At 45.5% G+C, this 20,916-nt stretch overlaps 1 protein-coding gene across 1 annotated transcript in view; it reads right to left on the bottom strand.

Annotated features, from left to right (window-relative positions):
- TOPAZ1 (testis and ovary specific TOPAZ 1) overlaps positions 1–20,916 on the bottom strand; it is a 1,918,280-nt gene that overhangs the window by 1,445,296 nt on the left and 452,068 nt on the right. The window contains exon 6 of the mRNA XM_086942092.1: positions 6,705–6,820. Within this exon, the coding sequence (XP_086798218.1) occupies positions 6,705–6,820 (116 nt within the window). The remainder of the gene's footprint in view (positions 1–6,704; positions 6,821–20,916) is intronic.

The raw sequence follows: 20,916 nt of genomic DNA, 5'->3' as shown, positions 1-20,916 counted from the left end.
GTAGATTTTGGAGCCACTGGTTCCCGGTTTTCTCCAAGACAAGTGGAATGGACTCGACCCAATCCTAGAAAGAAAATGGGAGGTCAACTATCTGGCGTACCTTGGCTCTGTCAGGAACCCCAAGAGGAACATCCATTTCACCCGCCTTAAACCCTACTATGACAAGGCAGATGTGGATCAGGAAGCAGAGAGTGGACTTCTCCCTGACATGCTGTCCAATAATCCAAAAGATGTGTCAGTGGAAGGAGTGGCCTTGTCAAACCCCATCAATGCTCACCAGCAGACTGGTTGCAGACAAGTCCAAAATCAGTTTTCTGAGCACTTCTCTTTGATCCCTGGTCAGACTAGCTGGTGTTCCAATGATGTGGTAACTGGTGAAAGCATACTTGTAAAAATAAAAATATACATTCAGTCTGATCATGTGAAAAAGAGCATCTAAGCTGAACTAAGCAAGATGCTAGAATTTGGGAATCAGAGCTATTGGAGTGCCTCTGGGCAAGCCTAGTTTTTTAGTCCGTAAGCCTCGTACCATGGGTGGTAAAGAAACAAAAAAAGATGAAATTCTGTGCAGACTACAGAGGCCTCAATGCTGGGACCAAAACGGATGCACAACCAATTCCAAGGGAAGATGAACTGATTGACAGGTTGGAACCAAGTACCCGAGTACCCTTGATCTCACATCAGGCTACTGGCAGAAAGACCTGACACCAGGAGCTAAAGAAAGATCTGCATTTTCAATCCCTGATGCACATTATCAGATCAGTGTGATGCACTTTGGTTTTAAACAGGCACCTGACACTTTTCAACGGCTGGTGAATAAAGTCTTTTGTGGATTGGAATCCTTTAGTGCAGCATGTCTGGATGATATTGCTATCATTAGCGCCACCTGGCAGGATCACCTGATCCACTGTGGGAAAGTACTTGAAGCTCTAACAAGTGCAGGCCTCACTATCAAGGCAAGCAGGTGTCAAATAGGGCAGGGCAAGGATGTATACTTGGGCCACCTTGTTAGTGGAGGCCAAGTTCAACCCTTACATCCCAAGGTCCAGCCATTTCTGACTGGTTGGCTCCAACAACCCAGACTCAAGCCGGGGCACTCTTTGGCTTGACATGGTACTATAAGAGGTGTATGAGGGACTCTGGCACCATTGTGGCACCCCTCAAAGAACTGATCTCCAAAAGAATGCCCAAAAAGGTGAACTGGACAGTGTGTTGTCAAAAGACTTAACACTCTGAAGGAAGCAATGTGCTCTGCCCCTGTCCTGAAAGTTCCAGATTATGTCAATCAATGTATTATACAGACTGATACCTCTGAACATGGGATAGGAGAGGTCCTATCCCACATAATTGCCCAAGGTCAAGACCAGCCACTGGCTTTGAACAGTAGATGGATACTCCCCAGGCAACAGTGTTTTAGTGCCACTGAGAGGAATGCCTTTGTTGTGGTTTGGTCCCAGAAGACGTTGAGGTAATACCTGTTTGGCTCTCACTTCATTGTTTAAACAGACCACAAGCCTATCAGATGGTTAATGCAAATGAAAGATGAAAATCCCAAGCTGCTAAGGTGGCCCATATCCCTACAGGGAATAGACTTCGAAGTGGAACACAGACCTGGGACTGCCATTCCAGATGGCCTTTCCAGGTTCTTCCACTTAGACGATGAAGACTCTAGGGGAAGGTTAGGGTCATCCTCGTATTTGTGGGGTGGGAAGTCATGTCCCAAAATGCCTCTTTTTGACATGGTTAGCCCCCACTTTTTGCATGGAAAATTATGTAAATTAACTGGAAGTGCACAGGGTCTCTACCAATCAGGTCCCCTGTGCCAGAGCTCCTTCCCTCAACTGTACCTATTGCTTCCACAACTGGTACCACTTTAGCTCACATATAAGTTCCTGGGAAAAGATACCCCTGGTACCAAGGGCCTTGTGGTTAAAGAGGGCCCTTAAGGGCTGCAGCAAGAATTTTGCCACCCCTGAGGTACAGCTCACTGAGCACATGCACACTGCAGCTGTGTGTCTTGTTGCAGATAATACTGTAGAGTCCACATGGCACTCAATCCTGTGTGCCATGCCCACAGATACTGCATGGCATATAGTTAAAACACTGCTCTAGCAGGTTTTAGCCCTACGGCAGGGTGCACTATATCTCTTGAGCATGAGCAGATATACCACTGCACTATCCATGTTGATTCCTGGATATTGTAAGTGCCAGGGAAGCCATAGTAAGTGCCTGGGATGGACACTCGTCAGCTAATAGCTGAAGCCAGCCTGCTGCCACCAGACCGTATTCTGACCTCATGTGATGAGCGCCTTCGTGCAAAGGTCAAGAACAATGCCTGTCCTGGGCAGAGATGTTCACACCTACCCCTGGTCAGGAAGAGCCATGTGTGGTGTGGAGCCTAAAAGGCCTAGTTGCCTTTGTAACGCAACCCCAGCCTACACTTTTGGAAGAAGCAGGCTCCCCCTCAAGTCCTCACCCCCTTTTTAGCAGGAAGAGAGGCGGGAAAACTCAGCAAGAATAGGAGGTGCGCCCCCCTCCTTTACCAACTCCACCCCTCAGGTGCTGGAGGCGAGGTGAAGAACTTTTCAGTGCCGCGCCAGCAGAGAAGACTGCACAGACCTACTGACTTGGCCCCAGGCCTCCTGGCCTGACCCTGCAGCCCTTTTCCGATTTGTCCTTTATCCTTTGCCTAACATTGGGCATCCAACCCTTTGTTAGCACCCTCCTCTGGCTGACCTTGTGCAGCTGTGGTGTACTGTTGGTGAGGCTTTTGACCCTATCCAGAGCTTGCTTCGACCCACGGAGACTGGTCCCCGAAGCCACTGCTACTTACATGTAAGAAGCCCTTGTCCAGTTGAGTTGTACTGGGCGCCTGGCGTCGTATTTTCACCCGGCCGTCCCTGTGCTGCTGGTGGTGTACTGTTGGTGCTGAACTGAATCTTGCCAAATACTGATCTTAACTCCCGTAGACTGATTTTGTAAGTTGATGTTACCTATCTGTAAGCTGAATGTTTTCTTCTTCACATAGGTTAACATTGCAAAGTCTGATAATTGCACCACATGTCCACTTTTGACATTGAACAGGATTTCTACTGCAAAACCTATTTATCTAAGATGAATTTCTGTGGTTCTACAAAATAAATATAACTAGGTTTTCCTGTTTTCAGTTTCTATTTTTGATAAATTCTGGTGGTGTTTTTTCAGTGTTTTCCAGTGATTTCCATACCTCAAAAAAACAGTGCTTTTCAGTGTTTACTCCTTTTCGCGCCATAAAAAACAACTGAAACAGTGTTTTGCCAGTGTTTATCGAACGCTTTCCGTTTACGATTGCTTTTTTCTTCAGAAATTGTATATTGTTCTACATTTCAGAAGCTTACTAAAGTCATGAAATACTTTCCATTGTTCTATGATTCTGCAGCTCAGATTTAACAAGCTTTTGCAATGCAATAGTTTTCGCATTTATGCGAGTTTAAGCTACTGGCATTGTAAATGACAAAGCCTTTTATTTATGTTTTAAAAACAAAAACAAAAATAAAAGGCATTGTTATTTGCAATCCTGTGCTCGAAGGCATTGTCCTCGTCTTATCTTCCAGCTCCATCTCACGAGTAGTCTTCGCCCTTTTGTATGCTGGCCCACCCTCTCCCATGGTCATTTTTTGTTCTATTTAGAAGGGGTAGGACTTGTCCCCTCCTCTTTCTTCCGACTCTCCTGATGCTCACCCATACCATCCCCAGAGTCATCCTCCTCACACCAGGAGCAGCCCTAACCCTGCAGCGCGTGCCTTCCTTTTCCTTTTTGGACCAGACTGTAGGTTCTAGGTTGGTGTCTGTAGGAACCATGCTGCCCTGTGGCAGTAGCCTAAGAGGCCTCAGTAACTGGATGAGAGGTAAGGAGTGTCTGAGCCAGGACGGATCTGATGCCTCACTTGACATTTAAGCCAGCTGAACAAGGAGTGAGCCTGAACAAAGAGCAGGAGGTGAAGCCATGAGTCGGGGTGCTATGGGACTGGAGCTGCGGTAGGCGTAGGACCCAGGGGGCGGGCTGTGTCCTTCAGTGGGTAAGCCACTCGAATGTAAACAATTGGCACCCACTCCTTTATTGACGTCTGTAAATGGTCTTTTCAAAGACCTGTGAAGTACTCGGGTGCGGCGGTCATAATCACATCAGACTTGGTGCTATCAAAAGAAACTTTCCCACTTATTTGCACAGCCTCCGAACCCAGAGCTGCAGCACCTTATCCACGAAATGTATATTCAGATGGCAGACTTCTGGGACTTGTCAGTTTGGTGTTCAAGTCACCAATTTCTGTATGATTTTGAAATTTTCTGGCCTCTTAGCTATGCCACATTTTTGTAGTGGGGAAACTTTATTTTCAGGAAGTTATCACTTTATTAGTGTGCAATATATGAAAGGTTGCGAGACATTAATTGCCTTTTCTTCTTAACCTGATAGTGTGTTTGATTATAAAATACTAGCATAAATAATGTTTAATAAATAACATGTTATTCCCCTTTAGGCAGAATGTTCTAGAGGTCTTTCAATTATTCCAGCAAATCTGCCATGACACCATGGACGTAGATCACCCATGATTAAGGCGTCTGTCTCCTCTAAGAAGTAACCCAATGTCATAGCTGATAAACATTATTAAATGGCTAAGTCTCTTGCTCGGAACCCAGAAATAGTGATAATCTAAGGGAGTCCAAAGTCCTTTTCAGGGGTCTACGTTTCTCAGAAGATGTAAATGTAAATGTAAATGTATTGGCATTTATATAGCGCACTACTTACCCGGAGGGTCCCAAGGCGCTTCGACCGCTGCGAAACCCTTCCTGGCTTCCCTGAGAGATGGTCCCTTAATCGGTATCTCCAGGGTGAGACCAGGCATCCCCGGCGGTCTGGTGGGGCCGTTAGTGAAGATGAGGCAAGCTAATGCCCAGAGTTGCCAAGTGTGATCGCTGATCAGAGTGGGCACCGAGGCGAGAGAATTATCGAGTCCGCTGACCCTGGTCCAGAAACCTGCAGCGCCGGGAATCGAACCCTGGTCCCGGGCCGTCCTCTGCTCTCGGGTCTGCCGCCTCTAACCAGTGAGCCACACTACTTCACTGAGAAGACACATATTGCAGTATGTTTAAGCTGCTTTGTAGGTTACGGGTTTAGGATACTTCTGGTGTAGGAGATAGTTGGCGCAGAGCTTTATGTATCTACAATTATCCTCTAGAATTTAGTATGGGATACTGGTTATGAGAATGCGCCTACAAAAAGCCCCCAGGGCATTCATGGGACAAGACGGTCAAAGTGTGTGGTGAGTGGCAGCGCAACACCTTCATTACACCATCTGCCACAATCACATCAGACTTGGTGCTACATAAAGAAACTTTAGCCCTCATTTGCACAGCCTCCGAACCCAGAGCTGCAGAAACCAGGACCCGGACAAAGTGTGTTGTGAGTGGCAGCGCAACACCTTCATTACACCATCTGCCACAATCACATCAGACTTGGTGCAACATAAAGAAACTTTATTCCTCATTTGCACAGCCTCCAAACACCGATTTGCAGGGCTGTGTAGTGTGCCTCGCTCAGCATGCAAGATTACCAAAAAAATGGTGAAAGAACGTGTGGTGTTCCTGGAGTGGACGCCGCATTCTTCTAAAAAGTTATATTTTAAAAAATCTTTGCCAAAAAAAAAAAAAGCTATGCCATAGTGCCATGAGTGCTGTGGTCTCTATAATAAAAGCGGTGGGCACGCTGCAAATACAAACAAACTGCAACAATAGCAATTGTCAATACTAACACTGATGACACGCCTCTTGCACATGTTTTCAGCAGGCGCAGCCATGTGTGACCCCAGCAATAAAATCGGACGAGGTGTTATTATTTAATCTCCTGTGAAAGAACAACAAAGCGTTGTTAAGTGTCTCAACAGGGGGGGTAACGCACACCTCTGCACCTCCTGTGTTGTATGTAGCCAGTTCCACCTTAGGGCACAGACACTGCGCTGAGATTAAAAGACTGACGCTCGGGGTTTAACTTAAGCCCCAGAGGAGACATACACTACAGCGGGGAGGGACACAGTTTCATCGCCGAATGCAAAGTGCACCGTGCTGAAAGTAAAAGTGTACCTGAAAGCCATGAACAGCGGGAGGAGGGCGAAATGTTTCATTGAATTACAGATGCCTAGCTCGGATTCTGAGTTTGTACTGCTTTGGCGCCCTCAAGTGGCCAAAAGGTGCAAATGGCCAAGTGATGATTCTAATGTGAAAAATTCAGCGATACTCGTTTTAACCCGATTTGCAGTCGGTAGTGTAATATCGGGCAGAGTCGGTTTTAACCGAAATCCGGACAGCCTAAATATAACCAAGTATATTTCATAAATTGTTCTCGGATTTATTAAATGGGTATGTGCCTCATTTATTGCCACTGGGTGTGCAACAATTGCTTGGTATTGCCCTCTGATAAGCCTTACTGATTGCCCACACTCTCACAAAAAAGAGCATTAGAATTATCTACTTTAGCCTAATTAACGCCTCTGGGTATCCACTGGAATCTCTGCACAAAATCCCTCTTTTTGATATAGTATATAGAGAGCCAGCTTACTACATAGAATACCTCTGTAGCTCCCACGCTTTAATTGCCAATTACCATACACCCTTCAGAAAATGTTCTTGCAAACAGTGGCCACCTCAAAATGAAAAAGTAAATAAATTACCATTATTCCAGGGTGGGAAGTTCTTGAACTCCTGTTTATAATCCTCTACCAATGGCAGATGTAGGTTATTAGTTCTGTGCACACCCAATACTGAATCCTCATATGCTGAATAATTACTAAAAATAAAGAAATATTTTTATTTATTACATCCATGCCAAGATAGGCATCTGAAATAAATTATCTCAACAATACAATGAGCAAAAGTTCCATTGTCAACGTGATCAAACTAGGCTTCAGTCCCTCACTTCAAAAACCACGCATAGATTTAAATCCTTTATTCATATCTGTAAAGTAACAATGCCTGAAGGAAAGGCTCTCCGGAACTTGTACACAGTACAAATATTTTGTCACACCTATAAGAGCAAAAGGTCTGTACTTTGTTTGCAGTAAATAAGTCTGGTCGTAAAATCATTGTAACAAAAAAGAAAAGCACTAAAAAGTGAAATGATATAAAGATCTTTTATGCTAAAAGGCACATTTAAAAGGAACACACAATCTGAATCTCTACCTCATCACAGGATAACAGGAAGGGCTTTTCTGAGAGATGTAGCGTGGACAAAAAAATAGGAGAGCAGCGGGTATAAATCACCAGAAAGAAACAAGCACTGGCAAAGTCAATAGGTCTTGCTTATGTAAGAGCACTGGCTGCGCGAATGTCTTTTAGCCATATTGTACAACAGTGTGGCAGCTGTTCAGCATGGCTAAAAGGTACTGTCATGGCACAGAGTAAATAGGAGAGTGGAGTGGCATAGGGTGCCATAGAGTGGAGTAGAGTCACAGAATAGATAGCCGTGGGTTAGAGTGAAGTGGCGTACAGAGTTGTGGCGTAGAGCAGAGTGCCGTAGAGTGGCGTAGAATGGATGTGCGTGGCGTGGTACACACTGGAAGGGAGAGCAGTAGCGTGGCGAGACACTGAGGGGCGTAGAGTAGAGAGGTGTAGATGCGATTGGTATAGAGTGCAGTGGTATGAAGTGGAGCGGCATATAGTTTCATAGAGTGGGGTAGAGTGGCATAGAGTGAAGCAGTGGCATAGCGTGGAGTGGCGTAGAGTGTCAATGTGTGGAGTGGACTGGCAGAGTACAGTGGCATGGCGTACAGTGGGGTGGCACAGAGTGGAGCGGCGCTGAGTTCCAAATAGCATTGGAGCAGAGGAGAATCTTGCAAAGAGGAAATGGAGGGCGAGGAAGGGCAGTGAGACAGGTAACTACGGAGGATAGTGGTGAAAGAGAGAAAAATAGGAGCAAACTCGAGGAGAAATAGAGGAGCAGCTGCAATGTGAGACCCAGAGAAAACCTGCCTTGGCAATGGTAATAGGTTTCACGTACTGGCTTTGCCAATGATTTTTACATATGCCATTCATTATTGACAATGCTAAAGATAAAGGCACAATGATGTGTATGCACGTGTGGTGACATGTAAGCACGAATCCATCATAATGCATGTACATACACTTGATCTTACATGTAAGTACATGCATAATGATGCAGCGTCACTTTGGTTATTTTTTTCAATGTTTCTAATGAATAAGTGACTTGCCCTCCGTAATGCCACATCTGATTGAGACTACCCAAACTGCAGATTCCTTTCCTTAGAATAATCCCCAGGCATCAGACTAGATCTGAAAAATTGAGCAGTACCCATGCGTACCAGTAGGTGGCTTTCTTTGACTTTGCACTGTCTTGGGAATAGCCAGACCGAACTCCCAAGCCAGGTCCTCCCTGGACCGCAAACAAGCATCCTGGGACTGGTTTCGGGGTATTACCCTTCATCAGGCAGGCTAGCTTGAATCCAGTGGCACAATGAGCAAGGGACCCACGTCTGGGCATACCCATCCCACTTAGGGTGAAAAGTGCTACGCAAACAAATGATGGATGAAATGCTGAATAAATCATACATTAACCCCCAGTCAAGAGATATGGGTTAAATCCATCGTTCTTTTGCTCATCATGCCACCCCAGTTTAGACCCAGCGATATGCAAATCAGTACTGACCATGTGCCTCAGGGGAACAGTCCTGACCGAATTGCCAAGCCAGGCATATACACAGCAGCTGCACCCTTCCAAAAAGTTTCCTTTTTTCCAACTTTTGAAGAACACAATGGGAAGCGGGGGCAACAGAGGAGTGCATGGTGAACAAAGCATGCACCATTGACCAACAGTAGACGTCAGGGCAAAGAAGCAGATGAGGGCTTCAGAAATTAAATGAAAAAGGAAAAAAGGGGGACCAGGGAAGCATTGGAATAGCAGCCATTGCAACAACTAAAGCAGAGAGTGGGGAGATTTGAAAGGGGAAGTAGCCCACAAGAGAGCCACAAAACCAATGCCCTCTCTTGGAGTGCTCAAAGAAAAAAGTATTAACCTGAATGCAAGCAGTAGAGGGGCTTAAGTCCCCCAACAGGGACATAGAGAGGAATATATGCTCCAAAAGCAGGACAAGGAAAGAATAGGGATGAAATGGGAATAGTGATCAAATAAACACTCAATTGAGATAGACAATAAAGCAATCCAATTAAGAGCAAGGAGCTGGCCAAAAGCCATTTGTATGTATGTGCATATCTTAATGTATTAGGGCAACAGATCACCAACAACAGATAGCTAAAAGGCTCTGTGGGTGAGATCTAAATAGGGAGAACACAGGCAGCGAGTGGGAGTAAACCCTCTTCATACTTTAAAAAAAAAAATGAAAACATTAGAGGTACAAGAGAAAATAAACAACGCTGAAAGGAAATGGATAATAATAATTTATCAGTTTGAAATTCAACCTTTTTCGACTAAATCTTTTGACAAATACAGGTTTACCACAATTTTTTTACAACAATGTTTACACAGCTGTTTTTGTTACCTACTGTTTTTATAAGGGGCTTATTTACATACATTCTGTATTCTCAGTATCAGTATGGGGCCTGGTTTTCTATATCTGTAAGGCAACATGACCCATATACACAGAATCCTGATAAGACGTGTTCAAGCAAAGTAATAAAGCAAATATGAAAGCTTCTTGGCTAGACCTTTGGCTTCTAATACATCTATTGATGAACAACACACAAACAACTATCCTCACACTGCCTGCTAGGGACATTAACTCACAAAAACAGTAGACCTCGCTAGCTCATGGAATCCTCAAATCCATGACCAGAAGGAACCAAATCTGATTGCCACTCAATGGTGTATTGAGAGTCATATAAATACATATAACAAACTGTTTTAAGAAAAACGTTAACATAACAGCTCAGCTGTCACACGGCTCATGGGGACATAGCCATTTTCTCTAAGTTAGCATGAGCAAGCTGCAGGTGGCCTGCTGCTTTGAACACGGTACTACAAAAATTTACTTTTGCAATAATTTCTATGGTTGTTTTAACATGAGAATTCATCGCTGTGTTCACTCTCTTCAAGTTCCTGGGATTTTGTCTGAACAAGGTCGAACAACAAGGCCCCTTGTTATGTTGTTCTGGCCAGGCCTTAGCTCTTAGACAAAACATACCGATGCAGCTGTTGTCTGGACAACATACTTTGGTCTTATTAGCATACACAAATAGTAGCACACACTTGGAGAGGGACCTTTCCAGGGAGAAGAGCGAGACAGCTCCTATGATGTAGATCTACAGTCTAAAGGCTGAGGTATGGGGTCTGCTGACAAAGCCCAGAGATCTTCTAATATAGAATGAAAACAAGTTACTTACCTGTAACTTTGGTTCCCCATTATTGGTAACTTTCATAGATTCCTATGTTTTGTATCATTCCCCCGTCGTCGGAATGGGAGCCTCGGTAATTAAAAATTCCATAGCAGTAAGTACAAAAGAGAAAACTAGGCCTTGGCCTAATCACATTTTGTAGCTTAATCACCTCTTTTTGTAAAAGAGACCAAAAATTCTGCAACAACCAATCAGAAGAGCCTCACCCTTAGAACCTTCCGGAGAGAGCCTCAGATTTTCGTAGCCGTTGTAAAACAGCAACCATCTCAGTAAAAAGGCCTAGTTTTTCCAGGGGAGGAGGGTGGGCGCATGGGAATCTATGAAAGTTACCAATACTGGGGAACTTGCCCCAGTATTGGAACTTTCATAGATTCCCATGCTTTGTATCAGAGTAGCTAGAGTAAGCCATAAAAGCACATTTTGTTACATGAATATCATTACATGTCAACATAGTTATCCTCACAGGAAACAAATCATAAAATGTTACCATAGAAAGGAATACAATAACTGATACAAAATGTTCAATACAGGAAGGAGGGAGTGTAAGGAAAGCTCACCTCTCATTGAAAAAGATTTCTCAGGACTGCTTGTCCTACCGCTGCATGCATCGTTCTTCATGGACGAATCCAAGCAGTAGTGCTTCGTGAAGGTGTGGGTACTGCTCCACGTAGCTGCACTACAGATGTCCTTGATAGGGACTCCTGAGAATAGAGCCACCGATGATGCAAGAGATCTCGTTGAACGAGCACAAACTCTTCTTTCAAGAGGTTTGCCCGCTTCTTGATGGTAAAACTGATTTGCATTAGAGATCCAACGGGAAATACTGTGCTTTGAAAGCGGAAATCTCTTCATCGGGGCACTATACGAGATAAAAAGCTGAGAAGACTTCCTGAATGGTTTTGTTCGTTCCAGATAAAATTTCAGACACCTTTGAACATCCAAAGAATGCAAACATCTTTCCGCTGGTGTAGTATGTCGTGGGAAAAAAGATTTTAAAATCAAAGGCTCATTCAGATGGAATTCGGATGGGACCTTTGGGATGAATTTTGGATTCATCCTTAGAATCAGAACATCCTTCTTGAACTGCAGAAAGGGTTCCACGATCGTGACTGCTTGGAGCTCACTAATCCTCCTAGCCATTGTTAAGGCTAATAGAAGAGCCAGCTTGCTTCCATGACAGAAATTTAGGATCCACCCTGTGAATGGGCTCAAACAGGGTTCTCATCAGATGAGCCAAAACCAAATTAAGCTGCCAGACTGGTGGCGGAGGCCGGACTAGAGGAAACGCCCTGAAAAGGCCCTTTAGGAATGGTTTGATAATCCTCGCAGACCAAAGTGAAGGACCTGAAGACGTCCGCCTGAATCTAGAGATGGCTGCCAGATGTACTTTGACAGAGGAATGAGCCAAACCTGATTTAGCCAGAGAAAGAATATATGGCAAAATCTGATGCGGAGCTGAAGTGTATGGATGAAGATTCTGCCTCTGACACGAGAGAGAACCTTTTCCATTTCGCCCGGTAAGTCTTATTTGTACTTGGAGCTCGGGCCTGAGACAGAATATCCTTACACTCCTTAGTGAGGTTCAAATCCTGGAATTCTCTGTACTCAGGAGCCACACTGTCAATTGGAGTGAGCTCGGATCTGGATGGAGCACTTGACCCTGAGACATTGTCAACAAAGACGGAAAAGGCTGCAGGTGAATTGGTTGATCTTGAGAAAGCAGGAGGAATTCCGTGTACCAGAACTGTCGGGCCACGCTGGTTCCAATAAAATCATTTTGCAAGGTTCCGCTCTGAGTTTTCTGATCAGTCTCGGGATTAGGGGTATTGGAGGAAAGGCGTAGACAAATGCGCCGCACCAGGCTATCGAAAGCGCATTCCCCAATGACCCCAGATGGTGATTCCCGCTTGCGTAGAACTGGCATTTGGTGTTTTCTGGGGTTGCAAACAGGTCTATGGTCGGGGTTACCCAAATTGAGAATACCTCCTCGAGAAAGGTCTGGTCTAATCCCACTCGTGACTGATCGATCTTTGGCGACTCAGTGCATCCGCTGTTGTATTGAGCGAACCTGCAAGGTGATCTGCAGTAAGAGCAATGTTGTGGAGAATCGCCCAGTTCCAAACTTCCTGAGCTTCTTTTGAAAGAGCCCGGGATCTTGTCCCGCCCGGTTTGTTTATACAGTGAATGGCCGTTGTGTTGTCCCTGCGAACCAGCACTGTGCGATTCTGAATCCTTGGAAGAAAGGCCTATAGGGCCAAGCGAATAGCTTTGAGTTCCAATAGATTAATGTGGAACTTACGATGACCTGGGTCCCAATGGCCGCTCACATGCAACTCTTGTAGCACTGCTCCCCAGCCTTCTAGTGAGGCGTCCGTGGTTAGAACCATGGGAGATAGAGGAAGTGTGAAGGTTAAACCCTTTGAGATGTTGTCCTTTATCAGCCACCAGTTGCTTGCCCTTTTCATTGCTGCTGTCACCGTTATCCTGTCGTCGAAAGAGCCTTCGGCCTGGTACCACTGCTTGTCCAGTTGCTCTTGCAGTGGACGCATTTGAAGACTGCAGTGCGGAATCAATGGTATGCAGGATGAGATCGATCCTAGCAGGGACTTGTAGAGACGGACCGACTGCGATTTCCTCTTTTGCAAGAGACAAGCTGACAGAATAAGTTTGTTCTGATGTTCCTCCGATGAAAAAGCCTTGCAGCTATTCGTGTAGAGGATAGACCCTAGAAACCTTGCTGACCTGGATGGGAGAAGGACCGATTTCTCCTTGTTGAGTTGAAGGCCTAGTTGGTTGAAGAGTTGAATGCAGCTTGTGACCGCCCTGGAAGCTGCCTGGAAGGATGAAGGTTTTACCAGCCAATCGTCTAGGTAGGGAAAGACCTCTAGAGATTGCTTTCTGAGAAACGCCGCCACTGCAGCAAGTACTTTTGTAAATATCCGTGGTGCGGACCTGAGACCAAAAGGAAGCACTTTGAATTGAAAGTGGCTTTTGCCTACAATGAAGCGTAGGTATTGCCTGTGAGCGGAGTGGATCGGTACATGGAAGTATGCGTCCTCTAAATCCAGAGGCGCCATGTAGTCCCCTGGATTCAGTAGACGTAGAATATCCTGAAGGGTGACCATCCTGAATTATAGCTTTATGAGATAGGTGTTGAGCTCCCTTAGATCTAATATTGGACGCCACTTCTCCTCCGTCTTGCGAACCAGGAACAAAAACCTTTCCCTCTTTGTGAGTGAGGTACAGGTTCTATTGCCCCCTTGATGAAGAGTTGGTGGGCTTCGAGACGTAGAAGTTGTAGATATTTTGACACGTTGGCGCCCGGAGCTCTGGTAGGAGGAAGCAGTTGAAACTCCAAGGTGTGGCCACATCAAATGATATTCAAGACCCACTGGTCTGATGTAATGACCTTCCAGCTGCGTAGGCAATGAGAAATCCTGCCCCCCACTGATGTTATCGGAGGGGTAGGAGCAGTAGAAAGAGCCAGGAGGCCGCTATTGACGTTTAGATGAGACTCTGCCCTGGCGACCTTGACGGCCTCTCCCTTGCTGCCGAGAGAAAGAAGCAGATTGGCTTTGCCTCTGTGAATATTGTGGTCTGTAGGATTGTGAGGACTGGGAATATGAGGAATAACGTTGTTGGTATCCTCCTCGGTTGGTGTAAATTTTTCCCTTTGCTCCTCGGAATGGCACTTTACGATATTGAAGAGTCCCTAAGGACTTAGCTGTTTCAGTGTCCTTTATGATATCCTGTAAGGCATCATCCATGTGCTTTTCAAAAAGCATATCCCCATCAAAAGGTAAATCCAATATTTTGTTTTGTACTTCAGGGCGAAACTAAGTAGCCCTGAGCCAGCCCCGTCTTCTGAGGACCGCCGAACCTGCTAGAGCTCTAAAAGCAGTTGTGGCGATATCCATGGCGCAGTCAATAATTTCTGCGGAAGATCGTTCCCCCTCATTCAAGATCTTCCTGGCATCCGCCTTCGCCGTGTCTGGTAATTGGTCCACAAATGGCAACATATCGCACAACATTTGGCGATCGTAACGACCTAAGATCGCCAGAGCATTGGAGGCACAAACTAGGAGACTAGACATTGATGAGAATCTCTTCCCCACATTATCCAAGCGTCTTCCCTCTTTATCAGGTGGAGAGGCCAGAGGAGCTGAAGAATTTTTCGATTTCCTTTGTGCTGCCTGAGAAATCATGGAGTCCGGCTTCGGTTGTCCAACCAGGCAAGCGGGCCTACCATCAGGGGCCCTGTACTTCTTCTCCAGCCGCGGTAGGACCGGGATGACGGTTGCTGGAGATTGCATGACTAACTCCCTCGGACCAAACATGGTCTATGATGGGAATAGAGCGGACCGATTTCTTGTATGGCGTTTGAAATCGTAAGGAAAACAGTCTGATTGGGTCATCGGTACTATGGAATCCACCGATGTCAACTGGTGGTGAATCCACCGGGTCCGGTGAAGGAGAAGGTGGATCTGGGATAACGTATTCGTCCCATTCCCCATCAGGGTAGGGGACCTCAGCCACATTCTGCCCATTATCTGAGGAATTCTCATCATTGTCCCCATAGACTTGACGCCATACTCTGAAGCACCTCAGTAGGTTTTTGTTCCCTTGGCTGAACCTCCGCTGCAGAGGAAGGAACTGATGGAGGAGGGGGCGTTTGGACATTACCAGGAGTTTGGGATGGAAATCCTTTCCAGTAGTCCATTAGCATTAACTGCAGGTCAGATATCATAGAGGAGGGCATGGCCACCATACCCTGTTGACAATGTTCATGAATTCTCTCTCTGGGAGGAGGTTGCCGCACCTCCTCATACTCGTCATCTGAGTCAGAATCCTGGTATTTAACCCGGAGTTGTGACGGACTGTACGCATCCCCATATCATCCTCTTCTGACGAATTCTCTTCTAGAAGCAAGGCAGGAGGAAGAGGTGTCACCCAGTGTGGAGACTTTATAATGACAAGTAACAACCCCAGGCAAACCAAAATCCCAAAGTGCAATGAAAACCAGCAAATTAAAAATGACACTTTACTAAAAAACGATTTTTATAAAAAATGATCAGAGTATTTAATCTTTTTCTTAATACAAATTACACAAAAAATGCATATATTTTCTAAAAAACCATATACATCTATACTAATATAATAAAGAAAGAGCCCAAACCTTTGAGGCGGGTAATCTCAGGAACCACAGCACCAATCACAGCACCCAATACAGCGTTGGAAAGTGCAGTTGCAACAGAAGGACATAGGCTATGCTGACGCCCATCATATACATTTAAAAGGTAAAAGAACCGTGCCAGCAAAGTAGTCCCTTGTGGGCGTGTCTGTGTTGTGGGCTTGTGCTGGGGGCGTGACAAATGCTTGGGGCGTGTGGTACGTTCCGCCATGTCTCATATCGTGTGTTAATCCCACCCTGCTCCCTTTAAATACCCCTGCACCCCATAATCATAACCCACCTTTACTTCTTAAAATACCCAAACACCCTTAAACACTAACCCATCTTAACCCTATAAATATACCCTGTACCCCAAAACCCAAACCTAACCCTAAAAATACCCCTGTACCCCCAAACCTAGCTCTGAACCCTGAAACTACCACTGCACCCCAAACCTACCCCTGAACCCTAAAATACCCCTGTACCCCAAAACCTAAACACAGCCCTGAACCCTTAAAATACCAGTGTACCTCAAAACCCAAACCTACCCCTGAACCCTAAAAATACCGCTATACGCCAAAACCCAAACCTAGCCCTGAACCCTAAAATACCCCTGTACCCCATAACCCAAAACTATATCAGAACCCTTAAAATACCCAAACACCCCAAAACATATACCTCAGTACCCCAAAACATATACCCCTATACCCATACTTCCCTTATCCAAACATACAAAAAACATGCTTTTACCATTCATGCATTTACAACGAATTTCGTTTTGAATGTATGCGTGGTAAAAGCATCTAAAATGTAATGCCATGCGTTATAATGGCATTGCGGAGTCATGGTACTTTTTCGTAATGAAAGTATGCAGAGTTATGGTATGCGGAAAGAAAGTTGTGAAATAATGGGCGTTTACCCTCCCCTGGCAAGTACATTTGTGGCACGGCGGCCCACATCTCCAGTAACATACTCATATTTTTTCACCACCCATTTGAAAAATGCACAGGTCTCTCTCATTGATGGCCAGCACCGACATACACTTTTAGACACACCTCCCGCCACAAGTTCTAGAATTGCGAACTTTAGAGCTGGGGAGCTACATTCGAATCTCTGCATCAGCTCAACATCCAGTGATTCGCTTTGTCTCCCCGTGCCTATCACAAATGAATGTGTTCTTCTGTAATGTAAATTGTGCTAATGCCATGTTGTCGAGTTCGCGCTATATAATATTGCAAGGAAAAATAAAGTGGGGAAACTCGAGTTCACACACTACTGAACGCGCACTCTTAAGTGCATCAGCACTGCACTGTGAATCGGAGCGTTTCACAGGCCTGTCACAAATGAGTCATGCTATCAAAACGAAATCCTACAAAACTATATACTACTGGCCGGCAGCAATTCATAACCGGACAACGTTGGGACGGGCTGCTAATAATAATTAAAACAGACATGAACATAAAATTTAAAAATGATGGTACGGGTGAAGTAGTGACGGTTTCTTCACCGCGTTTCTGCACCAAGTGTCTTCGTCAGTAAAAAGTACCATCATATAATTAATCTGAAAAATTGAGCTTACGGCACTGCACCGTCAGGTTCTGATTTGTCTTAGTGAATTTGTGGTAATAGGGCGAGCGTGTCAATCACTATGAAAACGCTAAAAATATTAGTACAGAGATTCCGCTGTTAACAGAGCTGGTCGGACATTCTATTGTGCAGCACTCTGGCTGTCGTTTTAAAAGAAGGGCACGAATCTCTAATAGGCCAAATAGACCTTTGGAACTTTTATATATTGCCGAAATAACAAGGAACTGCGGGGTGATGAATCGCGGTCAGCCTCACTGTTGGCAATTTCAAAGCGTATCTTCAGGGGGCAATGATGGCCTCCTGGTGATTCCTCTTCTCTGGTCAGTGCCGGTTCAAAACCAGGGGGTCCTTGTTATTTACCTTGCGTGGAGACGTCATGTCTGGGGTTATTTGTCGTCTTTGGATTGAAATCCTGACCTTTTGTACCGTCGACGGGATCGTCGTCGGCATCGTCGGTGGTTGAGTCCTCGTCGACAAGAGCGCAGTAGACGGGGAGATAGCCATTGTCGATGGAGGAATCGTCGGCGGGATCGTCTATGGGATCGTTGACGAGCTCGTCATCATCAAAGCCGTCGACGACATTGCCATCGTCGTCGACATAGTCTTCGTCGACACCACTGACGGCGTCATCGTCGACGTCGAGGATATTAATCTCGTCGACGAAGAAGCCAAACCCTGTCTAGCCATCAACGTCGAAGCGGTCGCCGTCAATGTCGTCATCAACGCCGTTGTCGACGAGCCCGTCGACGAGGCAGAAATTGGCACTTGTTTGACTTTCGTCGACGTACCTGCTAATGTCACCGTCGACGAGCGGGATTGTTTTGTCAGTCTTCGATTCCGGAGGTAAGGAAACAGGCTTTTTGAAACTTTTTGGTTTTCCTGTAGGCAGAGAGGTTACAGAAGGTTCTTGTAAACCCTTCTGAGAAGAAACCACCTCAGAAGTCAATCCCACTTTCTCCTTTACACCTTGGTGAGGAGATTTTAGGGGACCAGACCTACCAGGCCTATCATAGGCCTTTTGAGAGGTCTAGGAAGGAGGTTCAATAGATGTTGAAGGGGAAGACCTACACCTCTTTTTTGATCTTCTTGAAGAGGAAGCCGAAGGAGAACATTCACTATCACTGGAAACAACCTCCTTTTTAGACTTCATCTTTTGGAGCCAGGTTAGAAGTCTTCCTTCTCTGTCCCTCAGAGTTTTAGTAGAGAATGTCCAGCAGATTTTACAGCCAATAGCCTTGTGATCCGGGTATAAGCAGTAAATGCAATCTGCATGCTTGTCATCTACATACAGACACTTTTTAAAGCAGGTAGCACAAGCCTTGAACAAGGCTTTCTTTTCTTTATCCGACAACTTGAAGAAAGGAAAATGCTACTTACCAGTATGCATCCTTTCTTGGCATGTAGAGCTGCAGAGTAGTACACTGTGCATTAGATCGCCACCTGGTGTTGGGCTCGGATGATTGCAGGTTGTTGTCTTCTTGGAAGAAGTCTTTGCTAGTCCTGGTAGGTGACTCCTCCCTTGGACAATACTGCGCATGGGCATCGGCTCCATCCTGAGATTGTTTTTCGCCATGATGGGAAATGATGGAGTCAGTAGAAGTAAAGAAAAGAAGGATGTCCATGCGTATGCTTCTAAGTAAGATGAGAACTAGAACGGATAAAGGCCCCGGGAGGCGGGAGGGCATGTACTACTCTGCAGCTCTACATATCAAGAACAGATGCATACTGGTAAGTAGCATTTTCCGTACGAGGCATATGAGCTGCAGATAGTACTCTGTGCATCGATCGTGCAGCAGTATCCCCTCTAGCGGTGGTCACCTGTATCCGTTGCAGTAGTTTGAATGAGAGTTCTAAGGACAGCTTAGCTACTGCAGCTTGCTGCTTGGCTTGCATATCAACACAATAGTGTTTAGTGAACGTGTGTAGTGTAGACCAGGTTGCTGCCTTGCATATGTCCTCTAGTGGTATATTTCCTAAGAAAGCCATAGAGGCTCCGATTTTGCGAGTGGAGTGCGCTCTAGGAGGAACTGTGAGTGTACGTTTAGCTTTTATATAGCATATTTGTATACACTTTACAATCCACTGTGCAATCCCGCCTTTGGAGATGGGGTTGCCTTTGTGCAGAGGAGAGAAAGCGACAAACAGTTGTTTAGTTTTTCGAAATGATTTAGTCCTGTCAGTGTAGTAGAGTAGAGCTCTTTTAACATCTAGGGTGTGTGAAGCCCTTTCTGCTACCGAGTCTGGGTTTTGGAAAAACACAGGTAGCTCGACAGATAGATTGATTGAGGTGAAAAGGAGTGACTACTTTTGGGAGAAATGTTGGATTAGGCCTAAGAACCACTTTGTTGGGATGTATTTGAAAAAATGGTTCTTGTATAGTGAAAGCTTGTATTTCACTTACTCTTCTGAGAGGTGATAGCAACAAGGAAAGCAGTTTTCCATGTTAGGAATTGCAGCTCGCATCTATGTTGGGGTTCGAACAGGGGGTCCCATAAGTCTGGAAAGGACAAGATTTAGGTTCCACACTGGAGAAGGAGGCAACCTGGGTGGGATTATCCTTTTTAAGCCTTCCATGAACACTTTAATCGCTGGAACTCTGAAGAGAGACAGATGTTCTCTGTACTGTAAATAAGCTGCAATTGCTGCAAGGTGCAGGCGTATGGAAGAATATGCCAAATTAGATCTCTGTAGATGTAGAAGGTAACAAATGATATTCTGGATGGAAGCATCCAGGGGATCAATTTGATTATTCATGCAACAAATTGCAAATCTCTTTCATTTAGCAAGTGGGTTTCCTGGCTTCTTTAATAATGGCCATACAGTCTGGTGGTAGGTTTAAGTAACCAAACTCTAGGACTTCAGGAGCCAGATCGCTAGATTCAGTTTGTGCGGGTCTGGGTGCCTGATTTCACCATGGTTCTGTGTTAACAGAGATGGAGTGAGCCGCATCTTTTGGTGTGGAACTAGAGAGTTCAAACAGCGTGGTGAACCACGGTTGCCGTGCCCACGTGGGAGCTACAAGGATGAGTTTGAGAGACTGTTGTCTGAGCTTGCGCACCACTAATGGAATTAGTGGGAGAGGCGGAAAAGCGTATGCAAATCTGCCTGACCAGTTAATCCATATTGCATTGCCGTCAGACAGTGGGTGTGGAAACCTGGCGCCAAAGGCTGGGCATTTTGTATTTTCGTGGGTGGCGAACAGGTCAATGTGTGGATGACCCCACTGTTGGAAGAATGGTTGAAGAACTTGTGGATGCAATTCCCATTCGTGAATCTGTTGTGACTGTCGACTCAACAGATCTGCTATCTGATTGTGAACTCCTGGAAGGTGTACTGCTAACAGATGTATGTTTTGAGGAATGGCCCATCTCCAAATGTCTTGTGCAAGCTGGGACAGTTGCAGAGAGTGTCCCCCCTCCCCCCCCTGTTTTTGAATGTAATACATGGCTGTCATATTGTCCGTCCAGATGAGGACAGCCTTGCCTTGCACGTGAAGTTGGAAGGACTTGAGTGCTAGGAATATTGCTGTACAAAAGGGGGTGGTGATGGACGGAGCATCTGAATCAATCAAACACTCACACCCAGTCAAAAGATCTGAGTTTAATCCATCACCGTTCTTTAGCCCACTCTGCCACCCCAGTTCACACAAAGCTATATGCAAATCAGTCTGACCCTGTGCCTCATGGGAACAGTCCAGCCCGAACTGCCAAGCCACGTCTTGCCTGGACCGGAAACAAGCTTCCGAGGACCGGTTTCTGGCA

This window comes from Lissotriton vulgaris, chromosome 10 (genome assembly GCF_964263255.1).
Source record: "Lissotriton vulgaris chromosome 10, aLisVul1.2, whole genome shotgun sequence".
Taxonomy (NCBI): Eukaryota; Metazoa; Chordata; class Amphibia; order Caudata; family Salamandridae; genus Lissotriton; species Lissotriton vulgaris.
This window is presented reverse-complemented; position numbering and strand designations above follow the sequence as displayed.